Source organism: Delphinus delphis, chromosome 8 (assembly GCF_949987515.2).
Source record: "Delphinus delphis chromosome 8, mDelDel1.2, whole genome shotgun sequence".
Lineage (NCBI taxonomy): Eukaryota > Metazoa > Chordata > Mammalia > Artiodactyla > Delphinidae > Delphinus > Delphinus delphis.
In genome coordinates, this window is record NC_082690.1 from 11,943,356 (window position 1) to 11,961,801 (window position 18,446).

The following is an 18,446-nucleotide window of genomic DNA, read 5'->3' on the forward strand; positions in this document are numbered from 1 at the left end:
TCTCAAAATCATCTTCAAGGTATCTTCTAGAGCTAAATAGCTATTCCCCATTTGTATCTAGGAGACCACTCCCTCATAGCTTGTACTCATCACCACCTTCCCAATACATTGTTTTTTTTTTCTTGACAAGAAACTCTTCCTAAGATTACATAAGCCTGCTTTTATGTAGCGACATGGTGTTGGATTCATTATTCACTCATGTCCGTGGTAGCCCTAGGGTTCCAGTATTGATCATCTGTGCTTGCTTTTATCACCACCAGCATCACCACTACCACCGTCTCCATCACCACCTCCATCAGCACGACTGTCACCATAACCACCACCACCTGCAGTATCACCATCATCATCACCAGTAGCAGGGCTACTTATTAAGCATTAGCTGTGTGCCAGGCACTGAGCAAAATGCATTACATATATTACCTTTGAAAAATTGAGATGCAGGAATTCCCTGGTGGTCCTGGGGTTAGGACTTGGCGCTTTCACTGCTAGGGCCCCAGTTCCATCCCTGGTCGGTGAACTAAGATCCCACAAGCCACACGCAGCAGCGCAGCCTAAATAAATAAAATTGAGCCGTAAGTGACACATACCCATTACCTTAAATTCTCTCCAAAACTACCCTGTGAGATACAAATATTGTCCCCATTTTACAATGGAGAGCAATAGAGCTTCGAGGGATTAAACAAAATTTCCACAGTCATACAGCTAGTATTCAGCAGTGATGGAGCCAGATCTCTAATCTCAGTCTGTCTGACTCTAAACCCTGTTCTATTTTCAACTGGTTATGTATACTGCCCTCAACATCTTGAAGTGTATATGTGTGTGTGTGTGTGTGTGTGTGTGTGTGTTCATATTCCAAAGTTAAAACTTTAAAACATCCTTTCTGGTTCTAGTTATTACAGGTCATGGTATGAATTTATAAATCCTCCAATGAGAAGATTTGGGGAGATTGCACTCTTAAATCAAGGGCGATAGTTTCAAGTTCCATTCCAGATGAGAAATAAGCAGCACCTATTATTGCTTTACTTGTCTATTTTTCAAAGATAATGTGGTTGGAATGAAGAGAGTATGGACACTGGGGTCAGATAAACCTGAGTTCAAATCCTAGCGTACAAAGCTGAATGATCTTGAGCTCATGACTCTACCTAAGTGATCTTCTGTTTCTTTGTATGTAATAAGGAAGAGTTGTGATACTCAAATGAGAAGGCAGAGCAAAATATATGATGTATAACATAAATGCAAGAAGTTCACCTCATTATCCATAGTGCCATCATTGAAATTGCTAAAAAACATTCTTCAAAGACTTTCTTTAAGTGATTAAATCGATATTATTCTTAATTTATGGATGAGAGTGAGGTGTGTGATCAACTTTGAAATCACGTATAGTTTATATGAAAATAAAGACTTGCAGAACTTTTACTAAGGAATAAAAGTTTCATGTCCCTTATAGGCAAATATCAATTAAAAACAACTATGTTCTAATTTGGGTCCAGTAACTTATGGAGAAAAGCTAAAATCATAATAAAAATAATGTAGTGAATTTTGATTTGAACATTTTGGGGTTAAAGTAAAATAATTCTTTTTTCTTTTATATTTTAATTTTAAAATGACTTTTGAATAAATATTACATTCATATGATTCTTACTCAAAAGATACAAAAAGGGCAATTAGGGAAAAACCTGCTTCCCATCAAGTCCCCAGGACCTCAGTCCCTAATGGCAACTAATGCTATGAGTTTCTTTTGTATCTTTCCAGAGGTATATATAGAATATGTAATCAAATTTGTGTAGTTTTCCCCATCCTTCCCCCTTTAAAACAAATGTTAGCATACTTTGCTCTTTTCACTTAAAAATACATCCTAGAGTTCCTTTTGTTCTGGGTTTGTGTAATTTAGCCATGATGTGCAAATCATATCTGTTGGATAAATTACAATGTGCATTTGTAATTTTGATATATATTACTAAATTGTTCTCAATGGAGATTGTACAAATTTGCATTCCTTGCATCAATATATGAGAGTGATTCTTTCCCCCACAGCTTTGCCAACAGAGTGGGCAATTAGATTTAAAAAATTTTTTATTCGACAGGTTAATGATGTCTCAGTGTAATCTATTATTAGTCTTATTTTTAGTATTATTGTTAGCATCTTTTAAAATGCTTAACAGCCATTTATTTATATTTTCTTTTTGGTGAACTCTTTCAATCCTTTGTCCATTTTTAAATTGTACTCTTGATTTTTTTTTATTGATTTGTAGGAACTTTTTATATATAAGGAATTATCCTTGTGTCTGGGATATGAGTTGCAAACACTTTCTCCCAGTTTATTGTTTGTCTTTTTCCTTTGCTTATGATAACTTTTGCCATGCAGAATTTTTAAAAATTAGTTAATTTTTTAATCAATGTTTTCTTCTCTGACTTCCAGGTTTTTATGTTATACACAGATTATCTACCATCTTGGTCACTGTAAGACAAATTCAATATTATTCTCTCTTTTTTTTTTAAATGTATGTATTTATTTATTTATGGCTGTGTTGGGTCTTCGTTTCTGTGCATGGGCTGTCTCCAGTTGTGGCAAGCGGGGGTCACTCTTCATCGCGGTGCGCAAGCCTCTCACTATCGCGGCCTCTGTCGTTGCGGAGCACAGGCTCCAGATGCGCAGGCTCAGTAGTTGTGGCTCACGGGCACAGTTGCTCCGCGGCATGTGGGATCTCCCCAGACCAGGGCTCGAACCGTGTCCCCTGCATTGGCAGGCAGACTCCCAACCACTGCGCCACCAGGGAAGCCCAATATTATTCTCTTACAGTGACAACATTTGTACCTCCCATTTTTTTGGTCCACTAACTTGATTGCATTACCAATGAGAGTTTAAAGAATAAATATCATAAATATCAATCTGTTTCATGAACAGTATTCTCAAACAAAATATAAACGGCCCAGCATTTTAACAAAACATACCAAATATTTAGTTCCATGTACATAGTCCTTTTGGAAATGTTTACAAATTTCTATACCCAATAATAGAGTTTGAAAGGGTCTTACAATCTCTAACATTAGAAATTCGCGTTGTATTATGGTAGCAATTCATGAACTTTTATTTTTAAAACTATGCATACTAATTTTGTATTGTTTAAAGTACATGGTGCTAGTAGGTGCTAAATTTAAAATCTGACATAGAATTTGAATAGTTTGGAATGGGAGAAAAGAATACTTAAAAGACATTTTGTTAGCTTATTGGGTTTTTTCCTCTGGTAATACACTTGGCTACTCTTCTAGGGACTCAGTGAGGAAATGGTGGAATACTAATAAGAAACCTATTCAAACATCATTCTTATTCCACTATATGCCTCTTAGAGTATTAAGAAATGATAGGTAATCTCTCGTATTTCAAACCTTTAACTTCAGGTGTTTTTTTTCTGTCACTTTTTGAAGCATGTTTTGAATTGAGATGCCAAAGGCAGCAGCATAGAAAACTTAAAGAAAGAAATAAAATGAAAGTTTTTTAACTCTTCAGACTGACCTTGTCCTGAACGAGCAAACCGGATAGAGTTAGTCCTCCTTATGTTAGGAATATTGTGATTTGAATACCCTATCCTTGAATGTGTTCTCATAGAATTCACATTCTAATTTTCGCTGTAAAAGCACTATTTGAAGATGCATTTGCAGGAAGCATTCAGTGACTCCTGTTCTTTTTCTAGGCATGTCATCCACTTTGGTAGTGCTTAAAATAAAGTACTCAGATAGAAGGTAAGTTGAAACAGACAACAAGCAATATAATACAAAATGTTATGAGTAAAGTGTGTTGCTCAGATCCTTCTAAAATACATTTCTCCCTTTATTTTGAAGGCCGCAGTATAGGCACCTTGGCTAATGGAATCAGTTTCTTCCTTTGATCATCAATAGGGTTATCTTTTCGGAAAACTAAGTCCCAGTTCAGATGACAGTTTTAGATGAGGCTGACATGAAAGAGAGAAGGCCTGTTTAATTATCAGCTCCCTGAAAAACATGTATTTTCTCTCTTTAAATTAATAATTCTTCAAATGAAACCATAAACAGGAGCTCGATCGGGTCTTGTGGGTTGGGTGGGGGAAAATTTATTTGATCCTTAACTTTTGCTCAGAGCAGTGAAGGGGATCTGGTTTTACGTGTCTGCCTTGCATACGGTTATAGCCTGCTGGCTCCAGGTGATCAATTTCGGTCAAATGAGAATGAGAAATAAATGTAACGAGATTGCATTTATTTAATCTCCTAAAGCTTGGTGAAAGCTTGCAAAGACAGGTAGTGAGTACCCTGGAAGATAGTAGATGCTCAATGAATGTTCACAATAATAGAATATAGTGGATAGATGAAGGGCAAGTATTGAGAATGTGCTAGGCTGGCTTCAGCAACTGCTTTCCATTTTTTAAAAATTTACTTATTTATTTTTGGCTGCGTTGGGTATTCTTGCTGCACGCTGGCTTTCTCTAGTTGCGGCGAGCGGGGGCTACTCTTCATTGCAGTGTGTGTGCTTCTCATTGTGGTGGCTTCTCTTGTTGCGGAGCACGGGCTCTAGGTGCACGGGCTCAGTAGTTGTGGCTTGCGGGCTCTAGGCGCGGGGGCTCAGTAGTTGTGGCTCACGGGCTCTAGAGTGCAGGCTCAGTAGTTGTGGCTCACGGGCTCTAGAGTGCAGGCTCAGTAGTTGTGGCACACGGGCTTAGTTGCACCGCAGCATGTGGGATCTTCCCGGACCAGGGCTCAAACCCGTGTCCCCTGCATTGGCAGTCGGATTCTTAACCACTGTGCCACCAGGGAAGCCCTGCTTTCCGTTTTCTATGTGTGTCTACCTACATTGGAAAAGGGTAAAAGGAATTATGGCAATTTACTAGACACATGCTGTCCAATAGGTAACCATTTGCCATATGTGGTTATTGAGCGCTTGAAATGTGGCTAGTCTGAACTCCTGAACTGAGATGTGCAGTAAGTGTAAAATACACAGTGGATTTTGAAGGTTTAGTATAAAAAAAGGAATGCAAAAAAAAATCTCAATGATACTTATATTGATTATATGTTGAATAATAATATTTTTGATATATTGGGGTTAAGTGAAATACATTACTATTTCTCCTGTTTCCTCCTACTTTTTAAACGTGACTAGTAGAAAAATTTAAATGACTTATGTGGCTTGATTTATATTTTTATTAGACATCGTTGGTCTAGACTTTAGAGATAATCTAGGCAATGAAATATTTCTGCTTTTAAGGGGCAAACTGTTTGCAAGCTATATAAAAATATGACATTTACTCCTTACCTGGGCTGGCGGGAGTGGAGGGAAGAGGGAGGCCTGTTGGCTCTGGAATGCCTCTTCCTTCTACCCTAAGACTTACCCGAATTGATTCTCAAGATGGGGCTGGGCACCTTGGGGGCCTCCTTCACCCCACCGGGGAAGAAGGATGGGCCAGGCCAGAGCGCCAGCATCAGAGAGAAACGTGCCAGCTTTCTTCACCTCGCGATTTCCCCGAGGGTCTGGGTCGTAACTCTTAGAGGAATGTGAGGCCGGGACCCGAAAGGAACTTCTCCAGGACAAGCCCCGCGTGCACAGCCTGCCCCTTGCGCTGTGCTCAGGCCCCATAGCCCCCTTGGCGAGCCCAGCTGGGATTATCTGAGTGCGCTGGGATAAGGGGTTCTCCTTAACGGACAAGGGTGGCGACCGAGGAATCCCTGTCTCTGCCTCACTTCCGATCCCCCTGTTCCTGCCTCCGCGCCCCCAGGGGCCTGCATTGGTGCGGACGGCGGGTCGCACTCTCTCAGCCACGGAGCTTGGTTTCCCAGCATCGTTGAAAGGGGAGAGGGAAGGAAAACTCCCGCAGTCCTGGAAGTCCTTCCACTTCCCAGAGCTGTCCAGCTTCCTCCCTCCGTCTCTCACTTCCTAGGTTCCCACTGGGGCGGAGGCGGAGGCTGGAGAGCCGGACTCCCGAGGGAAAGTCTCCCTCGGCAGTGCTGGGCTCTTGGGCAGGCGGGTTCTGGCATGAGCAGAAGTAGAGAAAGGGGAGCGTGGGCAGTCGGCCCCTCCTCCCGCGCGTCTTGGCCAGCGAGCAGGGCCTGGGGAGATAGCCTTAGCTTTGGGGGACAGCAGGGAATGTGAAATAAAAGTATATGAAATAAGGGGGAGGGTAAGGACTGAGCAGGCTGTCTACCCCGCCCCTTCCCTTCCCTCCTCGGGTCCCTCGAACACTCCGGGGGACGTGTAAGGATGAATTCTGAGGAAGAGTTTGTAGCGCCTTGGCTCCAAGGTAACTGCTACCCAAAGGCGTTTTTTACTGCCCCTGGTCCCAAGGGACATTCAGTAATCTTGTCATTTCTGTTTCTGAGACAGAAGTTAGTCCCTGCCCCCAGAGTGAAGCTAAAATCCCACCCCCAAGGCTGGGTGCAAATCTGTGCTCGGTCTGTGTAGGGATGGAGTGTAAGCGCGCACCGGCTCGGGAAGGCTCTCTACAGAGGCTACTTCTGGTTGTAAACCCGCCACGCCCTCAATAGCCTCTAATCCTTTAGGGTCTTAGGAGACAGGATGCCTCGGTTTCCACTCACAGGAAAGAGTAAGCGCTCGCTGGCAGCAGGGTGGATGTGGGTAAAGTGTGGACAGTCCCCTCTTCACGAGTCTCCTGGGTCTTCCTTTGGTCCTGCGGGAGATGACTGGACCAGGACTAAAGACCAAGCAACGCCCCTGGAAGTCTTCTATGTTCCCTCTCCGTGGCCACCTGCTTTCCGGTCTTCAGTTCTTACAATTATAAACTTTAAAAAGATCACATTTCTCACTCCAGGACAAAGAGTTCTGACTTCGTTTAGAGGCTTACTTGCCAAGAGCTTATTTTAAAGTTATTTCCCCCTTCGTCCTCCTTCTTCTGGCTCTCCTCATCTGTTTACCATTTACCAGTTCATCCGTATGGAATACGACGCTCCCACTTCTTGGAGCTCTGTAGTTTGGGGCCTAATTGATTCTGGTAATTAATTTGTTCTACCTGCTAGATCAGATGGAAATCCTACCCGTGCGCCCAAGGATTAGCACTTGGCTTCCTAACACCTCCTCTAATTATCTAATAGCATGGGTTGTGAGGACTCAGTCTCTATTAAAACACTTTTACTATTAGCAGTGGTGATTGGAATTGTGATGATGACTAGATTTCAACAAATTAGAGCTTAAAAATGGGGAGATGGAAGAGAAGTGGCTTCTTTTAATTTCCCTGAGTTTAACATCAATAATTAGAGCAATTTTCGGAGATGCGAGCTGAAATTACCCCTGCTGTGCTGTAGATGATCACCTTAATTTTAGCAAATTGACTCCAGGGAAATAAATGTGACAGATTTGAAAAAGACAAACATTAGAAAACAAAAGATTGGGAGGGAGGAAAATGAAAAGAAAGGCTGCAAAAGGGAATGGGAAACAAAAACACAGTACAATTATTTGGGGGGGGGGCGCTAGGGCTGAAAAGGATAGTATAGCAGAAATAGCAGCCTATGTGAGCGGAATGAGGAGAAAGTAATGGAAATTTGAGAGGAGGTGGAGGCTGGCATTTAAGAGGTAGTTTTGGACATATTTACACAGATCAAATTAATTGACTAATGTAGGTATAACTTTCCTCACACCATCCTCTAAAACGGAGGTAAAGAATGTTATGATCATCATCAACGTTTTATTTATTTACCTCGACAATCCAGTCATCCCTCAGTCATCAACTTAAGGTGGGTCTAGCGGATATGGACTCTCTCCTCACTTCTCCTCTTCCCCCTGTGCTATCATTTCTCTAAAGTTTTAAAGCCCTGGCCCCAGTGCTGAAATAAGTGCTTTATTCCTGTTGCTTCGGGGCCCTTTAAATGCCTTCTGCTCTCTAAAGAGGAGTTTGTCCGAGGGTAGAGACTTTATCTCTTTCGTTTTCTTTAAAAAACGGCCGGGAGCTAGGCAGCTCCTGCCGTGGCGGGCAGAAACTGAGGTCGAGAAACCTGGTAGGAGCAAGGACCCGGTCCGCTCGGCTGCACTCTCCCCGGGCCTGGCCGGTCGTATTCAGCACCGCGGACAGCTCCCCGCCCCGCCCCGCGCCCACCGCACCCTCCCCTCTGCCTCTGGCAGCCTTGCCATTGGCTGTCCCGACTCCCCTCTCCAAGCTGCCAATTCTCCTACACTTAGACCCAACCTACCCAAGAGCTTATCTTCTTGCCTCTCCAGCGCCGGGGGTAGCCCAGGCCGAGGAGAGAGCATCAGGGATCCGAGCCTCGAGGGTGGTTGGCCCTCGACCAGGCGTGCTGAGACGCTGCCTGCTTCCTACTCGTCGTCCCCGGCCCCCGCCCTGTGGCAGGCGCTCGGTTCAAGATGAATCTCAACTTCACCTCCCCTCTACACCCGGCGTCATCTCAGAGGCCCACGTCCTTCTTCATCGAGGACATCCTGCTGCACAAGCCCAAGCCGCTAAGGGAGGTGGCCTCTGACCACTTCACCAGCTCTCTGGCCTCCCGGGTGCCTCTGCTAGACTATGGCTACCCCCTCATGCCCACACCCACCCTCCTGGCCCCTCACCCCCATCACCCTCTACATAAGGGAGACCACCACCACCCTTATTTCCTCACCACGGCGGGTAAGTAACAGGGGTCTCAAGGTATGGGGAGAGAGAGAGAGAGCACGTCTTCCAGCATAGACCCTAAGCCTGTGACGGATGAGAGGAAAGGCCAGAGCTGGCTGGGCCTGGCTTGGCTGGGCCTCCTTCCCTAAGTGACAGTGGAAGGTTGGGGATATGGCTGAGAACACAGGGAGCTCCCTTGAGGCCAATCCAGGGTCACTCCTCACTTTCTATAACGGAGGAGACGTGCCGAGCCAAGAGGTAGCTGCAGATTTGTCGATATTCTTGACGGGCAGTGTTCAGTTTCCTTTCTCTTGGTCTTCCTGGCCACTCTGGTCCATCTCTCGGTCCCCATCCCTACCTCTCCCACTCTGAGGGAGACCCCTGACTATCCCACCCCACGGAAAGGAACTCAACTTTCCAGCCCAGAAGCTCAAAAGGCTCCAGTGGGGCCAGCTCTCTCCTCCCAGGCGCTGAGCATTTGCAGGTAGACACTGCGGGGGTTTGGAAGTGAAGGAGGGTTTGGGGATATTCTGAGGACTGAAGGTTTGGGCTGGCCCGAATAAGGGAGAGAAGGTAAGGAAAAAAGAGGGAGAGACGCAGCTGCTCATTAACCCTCTTCACTCCCAACATCTAGCATTTAATTCACAATCTTGGGCTGCGCTGCCCTCCTTTGCCCCTGTTGCTGATATCTCTGGAGCCCAGAGCCAAAGTATTTTGATTTCCCAGGCACGGCAAAGAGCGGGGACCAGCCAAGTCTGGTTGGGACAGGGAGATGCGGGGAAATACCCAGGTTTCTTTTGTGCCTCTCTCTGAAAGGCCACATTCACGCTTTCTTTTCCGGCATCTTCATTCCAGACAGAATAGAATAATTAGTTGAGTCCAGATGCAGAGCGCAGCCGGAAAAACAACCCTAGTCGGGGTGGGGGCTGGACAGACGTGAGCCAGTTTGTGAAAGGTGGGCGCTGGAATCCACGACAACAGCTAAAGCGTTTGTGAAGCGGTAAAACCCAGACTTCGGGGCACTGGGTTGGAGGGGCAATTGTGAAGCCTGCGTCCAAGTCCGCCTCTCTGCTTTGGCTCCACCGCCGGCCAGAGACAGTCTCTTTTGCGCTGCACCCATGTTCCCGGCAAATAGTAGTGGCCAAAGCCAGAGATACCGGAACTACTAGTTTTCTGTTTTTGCTGTTCCCCCCCTGGGATCAGCCGATATTTACGTCTGCGGCGGTTGGTCCGCTTGGTACGTCTCAGACATGGTAAAGCTTGCGAAGGTCAGGAAAGACACTAGAAGTCTCCTGCGGCCCGGGAAAAGCGTTTCAATTCTTCTGCGTGGGGTTGGAGGGAAAGAATGAGAACTAGATGGGTCCCCAGCGCGACGCCGAGACTGATAGGAAACGTGCGAGGCGGCAATTCCCCTTCCGTTCTCGCTCAGGAGCTGCCCCGCACGTGAGAGTGTTGGCCTGTTCCCTTTGGCCGCAGGCGGGAGAGTGGAGGCGGCTCAGGGAAGAGAACGGTGTTTTTTAGTGAGGTTGGGAAGCCGGATCACATTCATGCTTCAGCCCCAGGACATCACTGGTTGTCGTCAGGGGTCTGGAGGATTGGGGGGAGGGGGGATGGTGAGGAGGAGGATAGCTGCTGGACCCTCCGACGTTTGCAAGAAAACTTCGGGAGGCGCAGCCGAGGACTCTCCGGAAGTTTCTCCAAGAAGACAGTATTTAAGGCCTCCGGATCTATTTTATAATTTTCTTTTCCGTTTTACTTACTGTTTATTGTGTGTGTGTGTAGACGGCCTTTCTGATAAAGATCTCCAAGCGCTATTCTTGCGATTTATTCCCCCTGCCCTGCGATTCCTGGGAGAAGCCCTGGAGAAGCCGTGGGGCGAGGCGGGGACCGGCGGGGGCACGAGGTGGAGCGGGTGCCGGGGACGAGGGTGGGGAGTGGAGCGGGGGTCGCCCGGGGAGGTCGGGCTCTGCCCACCTGACCGCTCTTCTCTCCGCAGGGGTGCCTGTCCCGGCGCTGTTCCCGCACCCCCAGCACCCCGAGCTGCCGGGGAAGCACTGCCGCCGCCGCAAAGCTCGCACGGTTTTCTCGGACTCGCAGCTCTCCGGCCTGGAGAAGAGATTCGAGATCCAGCGCTACCTGTCCACGCCCGAGCGGGTGGAGCTGGCCACGGCCCTCAGCCTGTCCGAGACGCAGGTGGGCCGGAGGAGGGGGAGGCCCCATCTCCGCTCGCTCCTCTCCCCCCGACTCCTAACGCCTCTGGACCGGCCGCGGAGTTCTTGCGTGCAACGACCCCGCTCCCCTTTATTCTAGGCTTCTCCGAAGACCCGTAGTAAAAGTACCGACACCTCCAATCTCTTGTCGACTCACCGAAGCAAAATCTCTCGAGCGGGTTCTGGACACGGAGGAAAAACCCCTCGAGTGATTATGATGCTCACTCCCCGCTTGAGAACTAGCATTTCTGTGCCTCCCCACCCATTTCTGATCAGGGCAGTAACCCGGGTCACACGTAAATCGGTAAGAGATAAGAGGGTTCTTGACCCGAGAGAAGCCCACATAAGATTATTTTTCTTCTTTAACCTCTCTCACAGCCGCGAGTCTTCATAGCCACCCCTCCCAGCACAGACACAGACAGACAGACAGACAGACAGACACACACACACACACACACACTAATATAAGCCTCCTTTCTATTGCCCTGTCCTGAGTGGAAGGACTGTTTTCATCTTCTACCAGATGCTATTCACATGCAACCTCAAAATACCTCACTCCACTCCCTTTCCTATTCTTTGTGCCTGGAAACCCAACTTGCTGTGAAATCATAGCCCTGCCAGGCCCCAGTGATTTTTCTCTCTGATGAGAAGCAGCAAGTCTGCTTCTCATCTTGCTGTCCAGCAGTCTTGCTGGACCCGGTATTTAGATGTCACAGTCAGAGGAACGTATTCTGAACAGAAAGGAAACTTATCCACGCAGCACTTACTATTAGAAATTCTAATTAATAGCACTATTAGTATTTACTAAACACACCCTTTTGAGCCTCATCGTTATTTCAGGACAAGTACTTCTGAGAGCTAGGATGTTTGATTCTCATTCAAGCTAAGACAATAACTTGTGAGCCACTCAGGTGTGACTTAACCCAAGGTTGGGACTGTCACAACTTCTGGATAATTCATCAGTGGATTGCGGTCTATTAAACTCCAGCAATCGCTTTTGTCTTAGCTCAGTAACCATGGGTCTGAAGGAATGACGTGATTTTCTTTGTTTCTCCCCGGAATCAGGTGAAAACGTGGTTCCAGAATCGGCGGATGAAGCATAAAAAGCAGCTGAGGAAAAGTCAAGACGAGCCCAAAGCACCTGATGGGCCCGAGAGCCCTGAGGGCAGCCCCCATGGCCCCAAGGCCGCACCCGCCGAGGCTCGGCTGGGCCTGCCCACGGGTCCCTTCGTGCTGACCGAGCCGGAGGACGAGGTGGACATTGGGGACGAGGGGGAGCTGGGCTCAGGGCCGCACGCGCTCTGAGCCGCCGGGCTGGGGAAGGCGGGGAGGACGCAGAGGGGCGGGCCACGGACATCGGCTCCGGGAAGATAAACACGACACACCTGTTAACCCTCCAACACCTGCGGGGCCTGCGCGGCGCGGCCTCCCGACCCCCTCCCCCGCCCGACCGCCAGCTCGCAGCGTCCGTGCGGGGGCGAGTGTGCGCCTGCTTGGCTCGTCCGCTCGCCCCGCGTCTTCGGCAGCGCAAACGGGAGCACGGGCTCTTGGCTCCCTAATTCGGTGGGGGACCTCTTCCCCGCCGCGACTGCAGACCCCTCGGCCCTCGCCCCTCAGCCACCTGTCCCCGCTCCGTTGGCCAGGCTCTCCACCGGACCCCTTGCCCTTCCTTGGGCAGACCGATGGGCTGCAGGTAAGGGACCGAGTGTCTGGGCCCTCCGCTCTGCGGGGATCCGGATCCGGACCTGATCCTTAACACATTCACTCCCGGACAGACTCGCGCGCCACCCGCCACTAACCTCCCACTCGCCCCCCCCCATCTCTAACTAATACAAAGGCGGCTCCCTCCTTCTCAGGGCGGCGCTTCCATCCTCTAGCGTCACAGTTCCCCTCAAGAGCTCGTGGTTCTGCACCCAGGAACCCTTTTTGAGCTTGTGGTCCCCCAGGCACCCGCGTCTTTACTCTGGTTCCCTCTCCCTCCGCCCCCGTTCTGAGCGGCGCTCACGGGAGTCGAGACAGTTGGGCAGAGCAAACCCACCGAGCAATTTTGCTTCCCGGCCTTGTTGCGCGCCTGTCCAGCAACTCTTCCATGTCCCACCGGTTACTGATATTTTAAAAGCGAGCGTTCCTCGGGTTGTGTGTGGAAGTGCTCATTCTCATCGCATTTTAGGGAACTCGGAGTTTTAGCAAAATGAAACCTAAAGGGGAATACGCATCCCCTTACAGGCGTGCACCTGTTTGGGGACCCTTGAGGGGCGGCAGGAGTCCTATTGGCTCTGCGCGTTGCCCCCTCCCTTTCCCCCTGGGAGGTCTCCTATTCTTTTCCCGGGTTTGCACTCTCTTTAGATAATAAAGGGCTCGCCGGGCAAAACTGGGAACAGACACGAGTTTCCGGGAATCGTTTGTTACCGCGACCTCCTACGCGCACGCTCCCTCCCCTCCGCCCTGGGCAGTTTCCTGTCCCCCGCAGGAATGAGCAGGGCTAGTAACTTTTCCTTAACAGATTCCCGTCTCCCCGTCGCCGATTTTTCTGTTTTTAATCGTTTAATAGTCTAGAGTTCCACCTACGTGAAAAATGTTTCTGCAAATAGTATTTTTTGACTCTGAAGTGCTGAAAGGACAGAGATCTCTTGATATTAGGAGTGTGAAATTATGGTAATGAATTGTGTGACGACACTACATACCCAGTACACTTATCAAGTATAGCAGCCGTGCCAGAGGCGACCTCAGTTTCCCATCTTCCTTTCGCCCTGGTTGTGTATTCAGGTAACAGAGACCAGGAAGGCCAGAAAAGAGTGTCTGTGGCTAGGTAGAGGACTGACTCTTGGGTTCTAATGACTAATAGTAATTATGAAAATAACAGAGATGTGAGCTTGGGTTACATTTAATTACGCTTTTCCGTTCCTTATTTCTCTAATAAGAGGATGAATCCTAAAGATCCTTCTGGGTCAAAGTTCTATGATTCTATTAATGTAGCAGCAGATTTTTTTTTTTTTCCAGTAGGCTTGTTTGAGGAAACATTAACTGAAGCAAAGATAATCGTCAGAGTGAGAACTTTATCCAATCTGCACCATTTAGGAGGCAAAGCTATTGCTTTAAAAACACAAGCATTGTATATACTATTTGGGTTTGCCAAAGTGCTGTCAGTCAACAATCTGTGAGTCATGGCAAGGATTATTTTTCTCTTCATAGACAAGGAAATAGAGGCTTGGCGAGATGGAAGGATTTACCCATGAAATCAGGACTAGCTAAGAGCCAAAGCAGGACAGAAAATATCTCTTCTGACTCCTTGATCACTTCTTTGCCCAAAACACTTTGCTTTCTTCTGGTAACACGGTTGGCATTTTGCTTCTAACACTTTGTAAGGACCCCTCTTGTATTTATTTAGATTGTGTAGATGTGCTACGAAAGCAAGTCTAGGTTCAGATTTCTCCTCTCTCTCCCTGTTCAGATGATGACAGTACTGTTTTAAAGCAGGCGTTTTTGGCAAATGCTTTGTGAAAGACTTAGTTATATAAAGAAAGCAATTTGTGAATAAGAACGTTCCTAGTAACCTGGGAGAGAAAGTGGATACTGTTACGCAAGGGGAACATCTCAAATACGTCTAATCCCAGGAAGAACAACTACTAAAAGGGATTTTGGGGGAGAATCTTTGAAGTGAGTAGAAATACTATGTTTTGGGAGAAATGAAAACGGTTAAATTAGACGGTTAACACAAACCCCAAAGCACCAGGCATTTCTTTCTTCTCTTGTCTTCACAAGAAGATGGCAGGGCTTATTCTAGGTCTCAGAGTAGCAGACTAGCAACATTTTAAGACTCTCTGTCTTGAAAAGGCAGGTAAAGAGGAAACACTGTTAGCATAGGCACAGCTCTGCTTGATCAGAGGCAGGATGAATCCTGGGGCTCAGGGAATGGCTGTGTCTTTCATTTATGAGCATCAAACACAAAAAGATGCTCATTCTGCCTCGCCTTGTCTCCCTCTGTGGCTCTTCCTGAATAGATTAGTTAGGAAGGGAAGAGCTCAGATACACAGCGCCAGCCACACTGACGGTGGCATCATTTTCTCATCAGACAGTATTCCCTGAAATTGGCGGCCAACAACTCAATAGCAAAGTTCTCCTAGTTTTTCTTTTCTTTTCCCTTTCTTTCTTCCTTTCTTTCTTTCTTTCTTTTTTAATACACAGGGAGTTAGTGATGATAGTAGAGGATAAACACAATTTAGTCTCAATTTAATGTAACATGATAGCACTTTTTGGTTTCGGCCTTCAATACTGATCAAAGCCTCCATAGGCTGAAAAGATATTTTGTCTGAATTACCCAGGCTTTTGCCTCCACTCAGTTTCAATTGGTGGTGAAGATCTGCAAAACCATGTTCATTATGATGCATTAAAGTAAAGAAAGACATACATAGGTCTGATTCTGAAGGGGCAAAACCATCTTAAAATAGCCAAGGTGGACAAGTCATCCTACATGTAATCCCAAATGTAGTAACTAATTTGTTCGGTATTTGTTCTCAATGCTGTATCTGATGGACTTCATTTCATAGCGTCTCAGAGAGGGACTCGATAATATTTCTACTCACGTGACATAAGAACACAATAAATCGACAACACGTTATTCAGCCCAGTATTAGCTGATAGTGGCACTAAGAAATGATTAATTGGAATCCATGACACCACTTCAAAAGACAGAGAACTGGCTTTTGTCGATGGATTTGATAACTAGAGATAAAGAGGTGTGAAGGCACAGAGCAAGCAGAATGCTTTCTTCTGCTAAGAGAATCGTGCAATAAACATACTTAGTTGAAGCAGTGACTCCCTGGTCGTCTTGAATGGGGCTCAGTGTGTGTGCAAAAATAATGCAATATTTTATATTTATGTTATATTCTTGGCAGCACATTTTAAAGAGGATATTGACAAACTAAAATTCATCCAGGAATGAATACAGGAACCTAGATAGTAAAAGGTATAGGAAACAGAGGAGTATGAGCGTTTCAGCTTGGAGAAGCAAGGCTTTAGAGAGGGTTGGGAGAGGAGATTGGCTGTGTTAGCTGTATTTCAATGGCTACAGAGCAATTACGTATCGGGAGGGTATGTCTAGTCTGTCCTGCTAGAGACGGCAGAACCAGAACCAATGGATGGTTCCAGGCAAGCAGATTTTGGAACAATATTTGAGCAATTTCTATAGGCCGGGTACTGTGTTGTCCATCAGTAGAACAGGCTAAGTCCACAAAACACTAAGCACTTTTCACTAGCAAAGTTTGATCAGAAGCTGGAAGGCAAAACATTTAAAATTATTTGTCATCTTACTAAGAATAAGATTTTACTTCATACACTCTAATTTAAATAAATAGACCAGGACTTCCCTGGTGGTGCAGTGGTTAAGGATCCACCTGCCAATGCAGGGAACACGGGTTCAAGCCCTGGTCCAGGAAGATCCCACATGCCACGGAGCAACTAAGCCCGTGCACCACAGCTACTGAGCCTGCACTCTAGAGCCCGTGAACCACAACTACTGATCCCACGTGCCACAACTACTGAAGGCCGCGCGCCTAGAGCCTGTGCTCCACAACAGGAGTAGCCACTGAAGTGAGAAGCCCGCGCACCACAACGAAGAGTGGTGCAACTGGAGAAAGCCTGCATGCAGCAATGAAGACCCAACGCAGACAAAAATAAATAAATAAATAAGATCCCACATGCCACGTGGTCCGGCCGCCCCCCATAAAAGATACCTAGAAATCAACAAAAATAAATTTAAATAAATAAATAGACCTATCACAATTAGAAGAGTTAACGGAAACAAGAAAAAGAAGAAAAGGATATTAACTTTAATTCATTAAAGAAGTCCCAAAACCTCATTCTAGAAAGTAAATGAAAACAAGGTGATATCCCACTGAGTTGAAGACAAAGTTATAGTCAGGAAGGAATTGTCAGTGTTAGAAGAGACATTTGACAAAAATCTAAGCCCTTCATTTTATAAACGAAGACATTAAGATCTAGATATAATGAATGTCTGGCCAATGTCAAATAAACAGTGGCAGGGACTTCCCTGGTGGCACAGTGGTTGAGAGTCCGCCTGCCGATGCAGGGGACGCCCGGTTCGTGCCCCGGTCTGGGAAGATCCCACATGCCGCGGAGCGGCTGGGCCCATGAGCCATGGCCGCTGAGCCTGCGCGTCCGGAGCCCGTGCTCTGCAACGGGAGAGGCCACAACGGTGAGAGGCCCGCGAACCGCAAAAAAAAAAAAAAAAGACAGTGGCAGAATTAAGACTAGAAGCCAATTTTAATTATCGTAGCTTACCACTGATTCATATTGTGATAAAGGTGGCAGTGGGGCTATTGTCATTGTATTATGTGGAGGAGAGGGTTTTGCATAGCAATTTTGGTTGTAAAATTTTTAAAAATTACCTGGAAATTATCTAGCAAATTCTTAGATCAATTTATGGAAAACCTTCTAATTAAGAGCAATCTGAAACTTAAATTGACATTCCTAGGATGTACTGAATCCCTTAGCCCTGTTTTCATCCAAGCCACAGTTGAATAACCACTTGCTGGGATGTTTTCTTTATTTTTCTTTTTTTAATTGAAAATGATGTTTTATTTGAATAAGGCATAAAATAAATTTATACTATTATAATTTATGCCAATCCCTATATTATGCTTACGTTTTATTTTTTTTCTTAACTACAAACTTTTACTATGTTAATATATGTTGTGAATGATCATAGGATACATTTAACATATAGCGCCGGGATGTCTTAGAAGAGGTTCATATATCCTCTTGTAGGATGAGCTAGATGATGTCTCAGCTACTTCAAATCCCCCCACTTTTCTATTCTGAAATTTTTGGCTTAATCTCCTTTAATTACAGACAAAGCAACTTAGAGTCAGAGACTGACTTGCCCAATGTCATACAGGCTATTAATTTGGTGAGTTACAGAATTAATACATGCAGAGGTCAGAGATAATTCCGATAAGTATTCAGAAGTGAGATGAAAATTTGAAATGACCCTCATGTTTTCTCTTCAGTCAGATTCTCCCTGTTGTATTTTCTGATTTTAATCCCACCTCCTAAAGACATGTTTCTCCTTCCCTCTCAGAATTCCTGGTGTGTACACTAGATAACCGTCCCTCCATGATTTCATTTATAATAATTCTGTGAGCTCTCTCTTATTACTCTTTATAATATTGTGGAACCACATCTGATTTGGCATCATTGCCACTGGCTAGATGGCTTAGAGACTTCAATTCTAATCTTACATTAGCTAATGATTACATTATTTCTCTTACTTGGCATCCAAAACATGAGGAGAGTACCCTATAAATCAGTTAAGAATGGGGAGGGGATGTGAGATAACAGTTATAAAAGTATATACTGTGATATCTTGGATGAAAAGTGCTAGAGAAAGATGACGAATTACAGTATACATCTGAACATAGCAGTTTGTTCATTGATACCAAACTTCAGAGGACATCAACTGTAAGCAATATGGTTACCTAAAAGATGAGTATTAGTCTTGTGTGCCTTCACTATCATTACAAAGGGGATATTATGTCTCTTTCCAAGGAATTTTATTTTTTTATAACTTCATCTTAATTTCTCTTTGTTACTGACCTCCCATGTGGACTGAGGGGACAAGACAGCCCTGGATGAA

At 46.0% G+C, this 18,446-nt stretch overlaps 1 protein-coding gene across 1 annotated transcript; it reads left to right on the plus strand.

Moving 5' to 3' along the window:
- Positions 1-8,335: 8,335 nt before the first annotated feature.
- On the plus strand, positions 8,336-12,097 carry BSX (brain specific homeobox). Its single transcript, XM_060017126.1, has 3 exons — positions 8,336-8,597; positions 10,579-10,775; positions 11,858-12,097. The coding sequence occupies exons 1-3, from the start codon at positions 8,336-8,338 to the stop codon at positions 12,095-12,097; spliced, it is 699 nt and encodes a 232-aa protein (XP_059873109.1).
- The last annotated feature ends 6,349 nt before the right edge of the window (positions 12,098-18,446 follow it).